Below are 14,095 nucleotides of genomic sequence, written 5' to 3'. Positions count from 1 at the left end.
TGTATGCTTTAGCAAGGAAAGGCACTAAGGAGAAAATAAGAACAATTGTAGTTTCTGTTAAACTGCCCCAAGTGATTGTATTGTGTGAGGGCACCCACCATGCACAGTTAGGTCAAAGTTGCAGCTGTCAAACTTGTCCCGGGATGACACCTCACACCTGTAAGCTCCAGCGAAGCTGGGCTTGGCTGCAATGATCTGCATCTCAAAGGTGTAGACCTGAAAACAAAGGTACAAAATTCCTGGTAATAATAATGTCAGCCAAAACCATAAAACCTCTGAAGTCTTTTGCAAGGCAATCTCTAGGACTTTCCTGAACAACTTTTAACAGCTCATTGCAGTGTCCAACCTCTTCTTGTATCATGATGTTCAGAACTGTACATTGGTGACAACAGTATGTAACATGCTCATGTATGGGACAAAAGTCTAACCTTAGAGTTACGATCATAAAGCTCCTTGAGCTGCAGGTTCTTTCCAGACTTGCTAGCCAGGTCCATCCACTTCCCCTTAAACCACTTGATGGTGGGCTTCTTCAGCAGTGAAGCAGCATTCACTTTAGCCACAAAATTAATGTTCTCACCTGGACACAACAGTAGGGAAACATGCCTTGACATGCCCATAACATCTTTATGAATGGCTTGCATGAATGGTTATGATCTCTGGGGTGCTGTTCCTCACTAAGTTGCTCTGGAGGAGAGAGTCTGCTAAATTACTCAAATGTAATGGTGTCACTCACCCACAGCGACCTCCCCACTCTGGGGTTTCTCTGTAAACAGGCCAGTGAGGTCTGTCTTCGTGTCAGGGGCTTGACTTTCTGAGAAGGGAACAGGAAAATGTTAAACAGGACAAAGCAAGGGAGAAGCCGGGAGCAAGTAAACTACCAAGGATAGTTATACCATCTGTTTTTTGTTGGGGGGTTTTCTACACAGAAGCTCTGTGAAGGCTGATATAAAGCTAAATTGTGATACTGGCAAGTGCAGTGCACAAGTTTGTCAGTGAAGTATCTCACAATGTCTCCATTGTCATGCATTGTGACCCTACAACATCACCACAAGCGTGTATCCAGTAGCTCAAAGGATCGGTGGAAACAATCTGTAAACATTGGTCTAACCATCAAATCCTGGAGTGTCATGTGGCTGTATATTGGCACCTGGCTGAGGTGCTGCTGGTGTAGTGTCCGCTGCTGCAGGTGTCTCTGCTGGGGCTGGGGCCTCCGCTGGAGCTAAAGTGTCTGTAGCAGCTGGATCTGGAGCTGCTGTGTCCCCACCGTGGGCTTCCTCTGGTAACAAAGAATTTACCATGAGAGACTCATACAACTGAATGTTTCTCGGACTGTAGGCCACACACACTGAGTCTACAAAACATTAGGAACACCTTCCGAATCCTGAGTTGCATTCCACAGTTGTGACAAGTTGGCTGGGTGTTCTTTGGTGGTGGACCCCCGAAAAACTCAGATAATAATTTAATTCCACTTGACTCACATTTTAATTGCATAGACAATCCTGTGAAATCCACAATATCAAAAGTGTCACACAAGCAGGAAGATGGCATGCTTGGGGGGAGGCATTCATGCAGGAACCAATGAGATGATCGAGGGGGGGCATCATGCAGGAACCAATGGGATGCTCGAGGGGTTACATTTTGTGGTGAAGCTTAGCCTTTGCACATGTTCTCTAAATGTCTTAAAATGAAAATAAAATGTCTTAACATTTGAGAGCGCTTTGTTGAGAGCGCTTTGTTTCCCAAATTGATAAACATGTTTGTTAAATCTATGTTACATATAAACGTACAGTAATTGCTAGCGTTACAAAATGTAATTCCCTTACCGTTTTTTGCAACATTGCACACATTTTGATTAATGTTTGGTATGCCTACGATATGTTGTTGCATTTCATTGACTATTTCTTCACCTCTGAGTGGGCACAATGTTTATAGCGCATATGGACTTTTGCAAGACTCACAAGGCAAGAGATAATTTTATTTCCATAAAAAGTGTTTGTTAGCTGTTTGTCCATGGCGCTCCCCATCTGTTTCAAATGTGCAGTAGTCAATGAGAGAGTGTTGAATTTGGTTAACAAAAAATGGAATTGCTCATTTGCTACGTGAGGCTTATTTGATTGAATAGAAGTTCCGTAATGGTTAGGTTGTTACGAATGCGTTACGAATGCACTAATATGAGTGAATGCACGTGGCATTTCGGCAACTTTGAAAAAAACAACTTTATATCAGTTGTGCCTGTTGTCATAGAGATAGATAGAGGACTCATCATGGATATAACCCGTTTTAACATGGCCATTGAGGGTTCCACCATTTTAAATTTGTCAACTAGGTGGGGATTCCTAAGAGTTGGGAGCAATCAGCCAATAAAGAAGAAGAAAATGGTTTACTTTAAAATGGAGACAGCCTCAATGGCACTGCCCAGATGGTCACAGACGCTATAATGGCACAGATATACAGTATATCTCTATGGCCTGTTGTTCATACAAGTATCTTCCCTCTCATTGGCTAGAATGGTTCCACCTGATCTCACCTCTTCCTGCCTGCCTGCCTTCCATCTTTAAAGGACATGTATTTCCATTGTTGGAGCGGTCAATCAACTATCTTGTCAATATAATAGACAATCTTTTGGTAGATGGCTCTGAGTGGGCCTATCTGTAATGTATTTGTGTGCGGGTGCGTTCTAATAGTTGTAGGTGGCCTTCCTGCGAGGACGTCAATATTATGAAGGATTCAACTGTGAATTAAATAAGTTCTGATGATTATTATGTCTGCTTTAGACTATTATTCCACACTGTAGGCTAATTAATGAATATGCATTTTACATGACCAGTTATGGGTGAACTATCATTTTGACAGAGGTATGTCCCAGGGGGAGCTAAGAGAATAGCCTGTTTGTTTATTCTATTTTTTGGGGGACAGTTTCGGTAATTGTTAGGAGGCTGATGTGAGTCTGTTATACCCTAACTTGAGTCTGGAGTAGACATATTTGCCTGCCTCAAGGCATTTTCTTTTTCATTATAAGTGTTATGAGAAGTTTTGAAAGATCTATTTTGGATTACTTTGTCAATATTGTCAATTGAATGTCTGGATCACCATTGACATAAATTAAAGCATAACTTCTGCACCTGAACCTGACTGCCTCTAGCAACATTTCTGCCCTTACCACTATTACAAGGTCCCTATTTTACACATTTGTCTAAGCTTATCTTGCAAATATTTCCATTTATCAACTTTGAACGGATCAAGTTTCCATGTGCACTGTGTTATCTCCTGTCAGATGCCTCTTGTGGATATCTATCCTGAGCACTTGCTGCTGTGGTTACTCACGAGGAAACAATCTGTTTGTGTCAGGCCAGGGTGAAGGTCATCAGGGAGGGTTTTATGTGAATCACAGCAGCCCTGGACAGGCTGGAGCTGCTCCAAGTCTGAGCTCTCCACAGCCACTCTCTCTCTCTGACCCCAGGCATTTTATCAAACCACACACAGCTCCTACTGCCAGGCTGAAAGGGTTGCTGTGTGGTCAACTATGAAGGTAATGTTACAGTACACACTGTGCTCTGTGCTTGATGAAATGAAACATATTGAGTAATTGTCTAAAACAGACTGTGATTGAGGTGATAACAACCAGTGCAACAAACAGTGCTCAGTGTTCAAAACACATGTTTATGGTGTTTGGTGGCCTCTGTGCTCGGTGCTCCTCACACTGGGCTCATAGGTGAGTATGGCTCTGGAAAAAGATCTACACCCTAACAGACTCCCACCTTCCTTCTCCTTCACTTCCTCCTTCACTTCCAATTTGACTTCCTCCATGACTTCTTTCTCTTTCACCTTAAGGTCAAACTTGACTTTTGACCCACCGGCAATCACTGCATAGGCAGTGCCGTCCTCCTTGGTGACTGCTTGGATGGTAAGCGCTTGTTTCCATCTGCCTTGATCACATACTTGTCGCCAGAGGCAAGGTCCTTTGTGTTGCTCTGCCTTCTCACCTTCGCATCAGGCTTCCCTGTCTCTGTCTCAAAACCACTGTTTCCCCTTCTTCTGCCACCTGAGTCTTTGGTTTCTTGGCAAATGTTGAGACTCGAGAGGGATGGGTCAGAATGAAAGAATTCCGTTTAAGATGCCCAGTTTGTCATGGATTTTTGCAGTAAATTGTGATGTAAAACCTTTGAAGTGCACTATGATGATACACCATAGCAGTTCCATTATCAAAAGGAAGCTCTCCAGACAAATTACAAATAAGGGTACACAGTGCATTCAGAAAGTATTGTGACCACTTTCCTTTTTCCACATTGTTACATTACAGCCTTATTCTAAAATGTATTCAATAATTTTTTCCCCTCATCAATCTACACACAATACCCCATAATGACGAAGCGAAAACAGGTTTTTAGAAATGTTTGAAAATGTATAAAACAAATTGTAGGATGCAGACCCTTGGCTATGAGACTCGACATTGATCATCCTTGAGATGTTTCTAAAACTTTTCACACCAGGTGTGTGTCTTTCCAATTCATATCCAATCAATTGAATCTGCCACAGGTGGACTCCAATCAAGTTTTAGAAGTTGACCGTGTATGTCAGAGCAAAAATCAAGCCATGAGGTCTAAGGAATTGTCCGTAGAGCTCCGAGACAAGATTGTGTCGAGGCACAGATCTGGGGTAGGGTACCAAAACATTTCAGCAGCATTGAAGGTCCCCAAGAACACAGTGGCCTGCATCAATCTTAAATGGAAGAAGTTTGGAACCCCCATCGGGACCATCGGGTGACCAACAACCCGATGGTCACTCTGACAGAGCTCCAGAGTTCCTCTGTGGAGATGGGAGAACCTTCCAGAAGGACAACCATCTCTGCAGCAATCCACCAATCAGGCCTTCTATGGTAGAGTGGCCAGACGGAAGCCACTCCTCAGTAAAAGGCACATGACAGCCTGCTTGGAGTTTTCCAAAAGGCACCTAAATGACTCTAAGACCATGAGAAACAAGATTCTCTAGTCTGATGAAACCAAGATTGAACTCTTTGGCCTGAATTCCAAGCATCACATCTGGCGGAAACCTGGCACCGTCCCTACGGTGAAGCATGGTGGTGGAAGATTCATGCTGTGTGGATGTTTTTCAGTGGCAGGGACTGGGAGACTCGTCAGGATTGAGGTAAAGATGAACGGAGCAAAGTACAGAGAGATCCTTGATGAAAACCTGCTCCAGAGCGCTCACGACCTCTGACTGGGGCGAAGGTTAACCTTCTAACAGGAAAACAGCCCTAAGCACACAGCCAAGAAATTGCAGGAGTGGCTTCAGGACAAGTCTCTGAATGTCCTTGAGTGGCCCAGCCAGAGCCCGGATTTGAACCCAATCGAACATCTCTGGAGCGACCTCAAAATAGCTGTGATGTGACACTCCCCATCTAACCTGACAGAGCTTGAAAGGATCTGCAGAGAAGAATGGGAGAAACTCCACAAATACAGGTCTGCCAAGCTTGTAGCGTCATACCCAAGAAGACTGGAGGCTGTAATCGCTGCCAAAGGTGCTTCAACAAGGTACTGAGTAATGGATCTGAATACTTATGTAAATGTGATATTCCCATTGGTTTTTAAAATACATTTGCAAAAAAATAAATAACTGTTGCTTTGTCATTATGGGATATTGTGTGTAGATTGATGAGGGGAAAATGCTGATTTTATCATTGCAATCATCTCTGCATTACAGTGGGTTACTATCAGAGCTATCCAATGTGTTGTTAATGAGAGGTTTTTATTGTCTAATACATTTCTCCTCTCTGTGAGTCGTATCAGGTGTTTTATTACCCTCTAACCAGAGAATGGTTTCCAATCAGCCCATTACATCTCGAATGAAATGACCTCCACATAGAGCAAGATGACCCTATGGGTTTAAATACAGAATGCATATGTGCCCCACTAATAAATGCACTCAGCAGGCGACCCCAGTGACAGGGACACAGGTAGCACAGTAGAGGGATTAGTGAGACTATTTTAGTTGTGAAGCGAGCATAGAAAGAATGTTACACCTTTGCTGGGCTTCCAAGTGTGCTTCTTTTTTCAGGCTAGTGATGACTGGTATCTCCTCATTAACCTTAACAGTGTATTTATTGGGCCTATTTATATTACATTTCACTCCAATTCCTCCATATAAAGTAAAGTAAATCAGAAAAAATATAATATGAGGGTTGAAACATAATTTGAAATAACAGTTATTGTAAAAAGAAAAGGAAAAATAGCAAGCAAGCAAAGCAGCTAGCTAGCATTAGGACCAGGAAGTGTTTACCCAATGAACTTATATAGTTCACCTGTATCTTCTAGTTCTTGTTTTATTTCAGTCCAAATAGTTCACCACAAAGGATTTCTTCATCAGTTGGGGAATTCAAACCCACTTTGCAGTGCAAAGCATCTTTGTATCAGTAGAGAGACTCATTCTACATTTAAAAGATACTTCAATAAAAATCTGATTTACAGAATAATTATCTGTTGATAGCAGGGTCTTGATGCTAATACTAAATTACTTTGGGAGATCTTGAACACTAGATGTCTTAGTGACATACTGTATCTGAGTAACTGATTCTGGGAGGAGGCTGCATTGTCCTCTGATCTGTTGAGTTGCTCTTTCCACAGTGAATGGCAATGCATTCCATGTGACCCAAAAAAGTGGAAAGTAATTTGTCGGGTTGGTATCCTGTGAGGCATTTCTGGATCATCAGCACATGAGTGATGTTTACACATGAACTCAGTGGTGCATGAGATGCTGCACTCTGAATTTAGAACTTAGGCTTACATACACTCCCCTATGTATTTATTTGGACGGTGAAGCTAAAACTTTGAGATCAAATGTTTTATATGAGGCGACAGTACAGAATGTCACCTTTTATTTTGGGGTATTTTCATACATGCATGTTTTACCGTTTAGAAATCAACTTACTTTATGTACCTAGTCCCCCCATTTGAAGGTCATAAGTATTTGTACAAAATCACTTGCAGTGTATAACATTTTGTCAAAAGTTTAGTATTTGCTTCCATATTCGTAGCACGCAATGACTACATCAAGCTTGTGACTGTACACATTTATTGGATGCATTTGCAGTTTGCTTTTGTTGTGTTTCAGATGATGTTGTGCCCAATAGCAATGTATGGTAAAAAAATGAATTGTTACATTTTTTAAAATATGTTTCTGACCACTTCTACATTAATGTGGATGCTACCATGATTATGGATAATCATGAATGAATCGTAAATAATGATGAGTGAGAAAGTTACAGATGCACAAAGATCATGCCCCCAAAACATGCTAACCCTTACACATTGTTTGGGGGGGTATGATATTTATGCCTCTAACTTTCTCACTCATCACTATTCATAATTCAGCAATTATTATTCGTAATCAAGTGAATTGTTCCAAATACTTATGACACCTTCAAATGGGTGGACTAGATACATAAAGAGCTTACATTTCTAAACTGTCACGGTCATCATAATGAGGAGACCAAGGCGCAGCGTGGTAAGCTTACATAACTCTTTAATGAAAGAGAGAACACTGAACAAAACTATAAAAAACAACAAAACGTGAAGCTATATGGCTCGTGCAGAACAGGCAACTAAACATAGAAAAACAACCCACAAAATACCCAAGGAATATGCCTACCTAAATATGGTCCCCAATCAGAGACAACAATAAACAGCTGCCTCTGATTGAGAACCAATCTAGGCAACCAATGACATATAAACACCTAGACTAGGGAAACCCCTAGACATACAAAAACTAAACAAACCACCCTTGTCACACCCTGACCTAACCAAAATAATAAAGAAAACAAAGATAACTAAGGTCAGGGCGTGACATAAACGGTGAAACAGATCATATCTGTATACTGTATATATATAATACAGTATAAAACTACAAATCAAATCAAATGTTATTAGTCACATGCCCGAATACAATATGTCGAACATCTCTGGAGCGACCTCAAAATAGCTGTGAAGTGACACTCCCCATCTAACCTGACAGAGTTTGAGAGGATATGCAGAGAAGAATGGGAGAAACTCCCCAAATACAGGTGTTCCAAGCTTGTAGCGTCATACCTAATCTTACAGTGTAATGCTTATTTACGAGCCCCTAACCAACAATGCAGTTAACAAAAAAAAATACGGATAAGAATAAGAAATCAAAGTAACAAAGAGCAGTAGTAAAATAACAATAGCGAGATAATATACAGGGGGGTACCGGCACAGAGTCAATGTGCTGGGGCACCGGTTAGTTGAATATGTACATATGGGTAGAGTTATTAAAGTGACTATGCATAGATGATAACAACAGAGAGTAGCAGCGGTGTAAAAGAGTCGGGGGCAATGCAAATAGTCCAGGTAGCCATTTGATTAGCTGTTCAGGAGTTTTATGGCTTAGGGGTAGAAGCTGTTTAGAAGCCTCTTGGACCTAGACTTTGCGCTCTGGTACCGCTTACCGTGCGGTAGCAGAGAGAACAGTCTATGACTAGGGTGGCTGGAGTCTATGACAATTTTTAGGGCCTTCCTCTGACACCGCCTGGTATAGAGGTCCTGGATGGCAGGAAGCTTGGCCCCAGTGATGTACTGGGCCGTTCGCACTACACTCTCTTTTGCCTTGCGGTCTGAGGCCGAGCAGTTGCCATACCAGGCAGTGATGCAACTGGTCAGGATGCTCTCGATGGTGCAGCTGTAGAACTTTTGAGGACCCATGCCAAATCTTTTCAGTCTCCTGAGGGGGAATAGGTTATGTCGTGCCCTCTTCACGACTGTCTTGGTGTGCTTGGACCATGTTAGTTTGTTGGTGATGTGGACACCAAGGAACTTGAAGCTCTCAACCTGCTTCACTGCAACCCCGTCGATGAGAATGGGCATAACGGGATTTCTTATAAGCTTCCGGGTTAGAGTCCCGCTCCTTGAAAGAGGCAGCTCTAGCCTTTAGCTCAGGGCGGATGTTGGCTGTAATCCATGGCTTCTGTTTGGGGTATGTACGTACGGTCACTGTGGGGACGACGTCATTGATGCTCTTAGCATCTGCTTCATCTGACCACTTTCTTATTGATCTAGTCACTGTTGCGTCCTGCTTAAATGTTTTGCTTGTAAGCAGGAATTAGGAGGATAGAATTATGGTCAGATTTGCCAAATGGAGGGTGAGGGAGAGCTTTGTATGCGTCTCTGTGTGTGGAGTAAAGGTGGAGTTTTTTTCCCTCTGGTTGCAAATTTAACATGCTGATAGAAATTTGGTAAAACAGATTTAAGTTTCCCTGCATTAAAGTCCCCGGCTACTAGGAGCACCGCCTCTGGGTGAGAGTTTTCTTGTTTGCTTATGGCGGAATACAGCTCATTCAATTTTGGTCTTTGTGCCAGCCTCAGTCTGTGGTGGTATGTAAACAGCTAAGAAAAATACAGATGAACTCTCTGGGTAGATAATGTGGTCTACAGCTTATCATGAGATACTCTACCACAGGCGAGCAATAGCTCGAGACTTCCTTAGATATCGTGCACCAGCTGTTATTTACAAAAATAAACTCAGCAAAAAAAGAAATCTCTTTTTCAGGACCCTGTCTTTCAAATATAAGTTTCCCATGCTTGTTTAATGAACCATAAACAATGAATGAAAATGCAAATGTTGAATGGTCGTTAAGACACCAGCTTATAAACGATAGGCAATTAAGGTCATAGTTATGAAAACTTAGGACACCAAAGAGGCCTTTCTACTGACTCTAAAAAACACCAAAAGAAAGATGCTCAGGGTCCCTGCTCATCTGCGTGAACGTGCCTTAGGTATGCTGCAAGGAGGCATGAGGACTTCAGATGTGGTCAGGGCAATAAACTGCAATGTCCGTACTGTGACATGCCTAAGACAGTGCTACAGGGAGACAGGATGAACAGCTGATCGTCCTCGCAGTGGCAGACCACGTGTAACAACACCTGCACAGGATCGGTACATCTGAACATCACACCTGCGGGACAGGTACAGGATGGCAACAACAACTGCCCGAGTTTACACCAGGAATGCACAATCCCTCCATCAGTGCTCAGACTGTCTGCAATAGGCTGAGAGAGGCAGGACTGAGGGCTTGTAGGCCTGTTGTAAAGGCAGGTCCTCACCAAACATCAGCGGCAACAATGTCGCCTATCTGCACAAACCCACAGTCGCTGGACCAGACAGGACTGGCAAAAGGTGATCTTCACTGACGAGTAGGGGGTTCTCTCTCACCAGGAGTGATGGTCAGATTCACGTTTATCGTCGAAGGAATGAGCTTTACACCGAGGCCTGTACTCTGGAGTGGGATCGATTTGGAGGTGGAGGGTTCGTCATGGTCTGGGGCGGTGTGTCACAGCATCATCGGCCTGAGCTTGTTGTCATTACAGGCAATCTCAACGCTGTGCATTACAGGGAAGACATCCTCCTCCCTCATGTGGTACCCTTCCTGCAGGCTCATCCTGATATGACCCTCCAGCTTGTCAATGCCACCAGCCATACTGCTCGTTCTGTGCATGATTTCTTGCAAGACAGGAATGTCAGTGTTCTGCCATGGCCAGCGAAGAGCCCGGATCTCAATCCCATTGAGCATGCCTGGGACCTGTTCGATCGGAGGGTGAGGGTTAGGGCCATTCCCCCCAGGAATGTCCGGGAACTTGCAGGTTCCTTGGTGAGTGGGGTAACATCTCACAGCAAGAACTGGCAAATCTGGTGCAGTCCATGAGGAGGAGATGCACGGCAGTACTTAATGCAGCTGGTGGCCACACCAGATACTGACTGTTACTTAATATGGTTCCCAATCAGAGACAACGATAGACAGCTGCCTCTAATTGAGAACCAATCTAGCCAACCATAGACATACAATTTACCGAGACAGGAAACAGCCCCATAAACATACAAAACGACCTAGAAAGGAAACAGCCCCATAAACATACAAAACTACCTAGAAAGGAAACAGCCCCATAAACATACAAAACCCCTAGACAAGTCAAAACATATAAATCCCCCATGTCACACCCTGACCTAACCAAAATAATAAAGAAAACAAAGATAACTAAGGCCAGGGCGTGACAATCTGCCTTCTTCTCCGGCTTTATTATAAATACCCTAAAATAAAAGATGACATTCTGTACTGTCGCTTCATATAAAACACTTGATCTCAAATCCAAAATGCTGGAGTATAGAGCCAATTTAAGTTTTAGCTTCACTGTCCAATATGTAGGGGATTGTAAACATGCAAAGTCCATGCAGACTCATTTGGTAACAATAGGCTCCTTAATGATCCAGAATAAAATGACAGTGGGCTGGATTCAATATAACCTAGCCATGTTTATGTAGTAGCTCTGTTTACACATCTCCTGCCACAGCACATTTGTGCATTATTCTGAAAATTAGAATTCTGTGAGAAGATTTTACAGGGAAAAAAGGCTTGTTTATAGGGTGATGCATAAACACTGCAATGTGAGATGATGGGTGATGGTTGGACAACTGTCTTCATGAGTTCATGGGGAGTATATAAGTGGTCTGTACTTTTATGTTAATCCTACTGTTGCTCTGCTTTGTAACCAAAACTGGGTTGGCCTCTACTGTATGTGTTTTAAAACATTGAAAGACATGCATTGCTTAGCACATGGACCCTTTTCCCAAGGGCTGGAGGATGGAGGAGGGTGTGGTCAAAGAAACACAGTATGGAGACAGCGTTACTTTTCTCACACAGGAGGAAGAGGGGGTGTTACTTCTCTATTTTTTTGGAAGTAACCACCAGTACATTGCATTCGGAAAGTATGCAGACCTCTTCCATTTTCCCACATTGTTTTACGTAACAGCCCTATTCTAAAATGGATTCAATTAATTAAAAACAGAAATGCCTTATTTACATAAATATTAATACCCTTTGCCATGAGACTCGAAATTGGGCTCAGGTGTATCCTGTTTCCATTGATCATCCTTGAGATGTTTCTAAAAACTTGATTAGAGTCCACCTGTGGTAAATTAAATTGATTGGACATGATTTGGAAAGGCACATACCTTGTCCGTAGAGCTCCAAGGCAGTAATGTATCGAGGCACAGATCTAGGGACGGGTACCAAACCATTTCTGCAACATTTAAGGTCCCCAAGAAAACAGTAGCCTCCATCATTTTTAAATGGAAGAAGTTTGGAACCACCAAGATTCTTCCTAGAGCTGAGCAATCAGTGGAGAAGTGCCTTGGTCAGGGAGGTGTTCCTCTGTGGAGCTGGGAGAACCTTCCAGAAGGACAACCATCTCTGTAGCACTCCACCAATCAGGCCTTTATGGTAGAGTAGCCAGACAGAAGACATTCCTCAGTAAAAGGCATATGACAGCCCGCTTGAAGTTTGCCAAAAGGCACCTAAGGACTCTAAGACCATGAGATGGAACCTGTTCTGATGGAACCAAGATTGAACTCTTTGGCCTGAATGCCAAGCATCACGTCTGGAGGAAACCTGTCACCACCCCTACGGTGAAGCATGGTGGTGGCAGGGAGACTAGTCAGGATCGAGGGAAAGATGAACGGAGCATAGTACAGAGAGATGCTTCAAAGGTGCTTCAAGAAAGTACTGAGTGAAGGATCTGAATACTTGTGTAACTGTAATATTGAAGTTTTGTATTTTTTATACATTTGAAAATCCTTCTAAAAATCTGTTTTTGCTTTGTAATTATGCTTTGTAATTATGTGGTATTGTGTGAACTATTTAATCAATTTTATAATAAGTCTGTAACATAACAAAATGTGGAAATAGTCAAGGGGTCTGAATACTTTTCGAATGCACTGTACACTCCCTTTACAGTTTCAATAGATCAAATAGAGAGAAAAACTGCACAGAAGACATACATAGCTAATATGAAGCTGAAGAGGCAGGCATTAGTAAAGTTCACCCTTGTAACAGCAACAACTTTCAAATGTCCCCTCTCTGAAATGCAACTGTGAAGACAAGAATCTATGACATGAGATGATCAGTGATCAAAAGTCCCAGCAGTCCCACAGGTTGGGAGGGATTTGTTATTATAGAGGGAAAAGGGAGAGGAGGCTAAAAAAAATCCAGTGACGTCTTTAGATAGCAGCTGGAGATGCTGCAGTTAAACAAGATGGAATCTGATCAAGCACACTTACCTGTTTTTTTGACCGGCTCTGGCATCCTGATTTAACGTTTCTTCCAGAAAGTAACCAACAATAACTTACACACTCCTTCCTAGCTCACGTCTTGCGTTTAATAGTGGGGTTCCTGAGCAACCCCTCTTCACAACAGTACCAACCCACCCTCTTTTGTCACGATGTCTAGACCCAATCCCCTTTCTGTCCGGCAATGAGATAATAGACGTGCATCCCCTCATCCCTCCCTATCCTTCCACCCCACACTCACACAACCCCAGACCTCTCTGACCTCCTGCAGACCATATTTCAACCATCCCTTCTCCCGACACCGCAGCATGACAGGCGAGGCGAGGGTGGGAGGGAATGGGAGGTGGGGGGTTAAATATAGAACCTGAGTCCAGCAACGTCTCCTGCTCTTTCTAGATTTGTGCCGCTGCCTGGCCTTGCAAAAAGTAGTAGCTGCTTCAGAAAACAGCCGACAGGAGGCTAGAGTAATCCTTTTATCTGTTGGCAGGAATGTGACTGCTTTCCCCTGGTGAACCAGGACTTCCAGGAATCCTTCCATGGCTGTCCAAAGCCTCGGCTTGGTGGCATAGCGAGGACATGACAGACTAACAGACTGACTGGAGTAAAGTATTATGGAGTGTTAACTGTGGAGGCGGTTAGTGGAGTATTTTGGGATAATAAAGCATGTCTGACCCTGATCCTTAACATTACATCCTGATCATTTTAGGACTTTTCTTTTTTGTGTTTTACCTTGGCCTTGTGTCTGCCCAGTTTTCTGAATTGTCCCAGCTATTATTGCAAACTACCTTCTACTTCCTAAAAACACTACAGTAAAAGTCAAATGTTTGGACACCTAATCATTCCAGGATTTTTCTTTATTTGTACTATTTTCAACATTGTAGAATAATAGTGAAGACATCAAAACTATTAAATAACACATATGGAATCATGTAGTAACCCAAAAAGTACAAATATATTTGAGATTTTT

At 42.7% G+C, this 14,095-nt stretch overlaps 1 protein-coding gene across 1 annotated transcript in view; it reads right to left on the bottom strand.

Moving 5' to 3' along the window:
• LOC139384586 (myosin-binding protein C, cardiac-type-like) overlaps window positions 1-13,228 on the bottom strand; it is a 41,277-nt gene extending 28,049 nt beyond the window's left edge. Inside the window, 8 exon segments of the mRNA XM_071129417.1 lie at window positions 99-216; window positions 429-577; window positions 734-811; window positions 1,148-1,276; window positions 3,759-3,911; window positions 3,914-4,018; window positions 4,021-4,074; window positions 13,120-13,228. Of these exon segments, the coding sequence (XP_070985518.1) occupies window positions 99-216; window positions 429-577; window positions 734-811; window positions 1,148-1,276; window positions 3,759-3,911; window positions 3,914-4,018; window positions 4,021-4,074; window positions 13,120-13,144 (811 nt within the window). The 5' untranslated portion in view covers window positions 13,145-13,228.
• Between the last annotated feature and the right edge of the window lie 867 nt (window positions 13,229-14,095).

The sequence above is a fragment of the Oncorhynchus clarkii genome, chromosome 26 (assembly GCF_045791955.1).
Source record: "Oncorhynchus clarkii lewisi isolate Uvic-CL-2024 chromosome 26, UVic_Ocla_1.0, whole genome shotgun sequence".
Lineage (NCBI taxonomy): Eukaryota > Metazoa > Chordata > Actinopteri > Salmoniformes > Salmonidae > Oncorhynchus > Oncorhynchus clarkii.
This window is presented reverse-complemented; position numbering and strand designations above follow the sequence as displayed.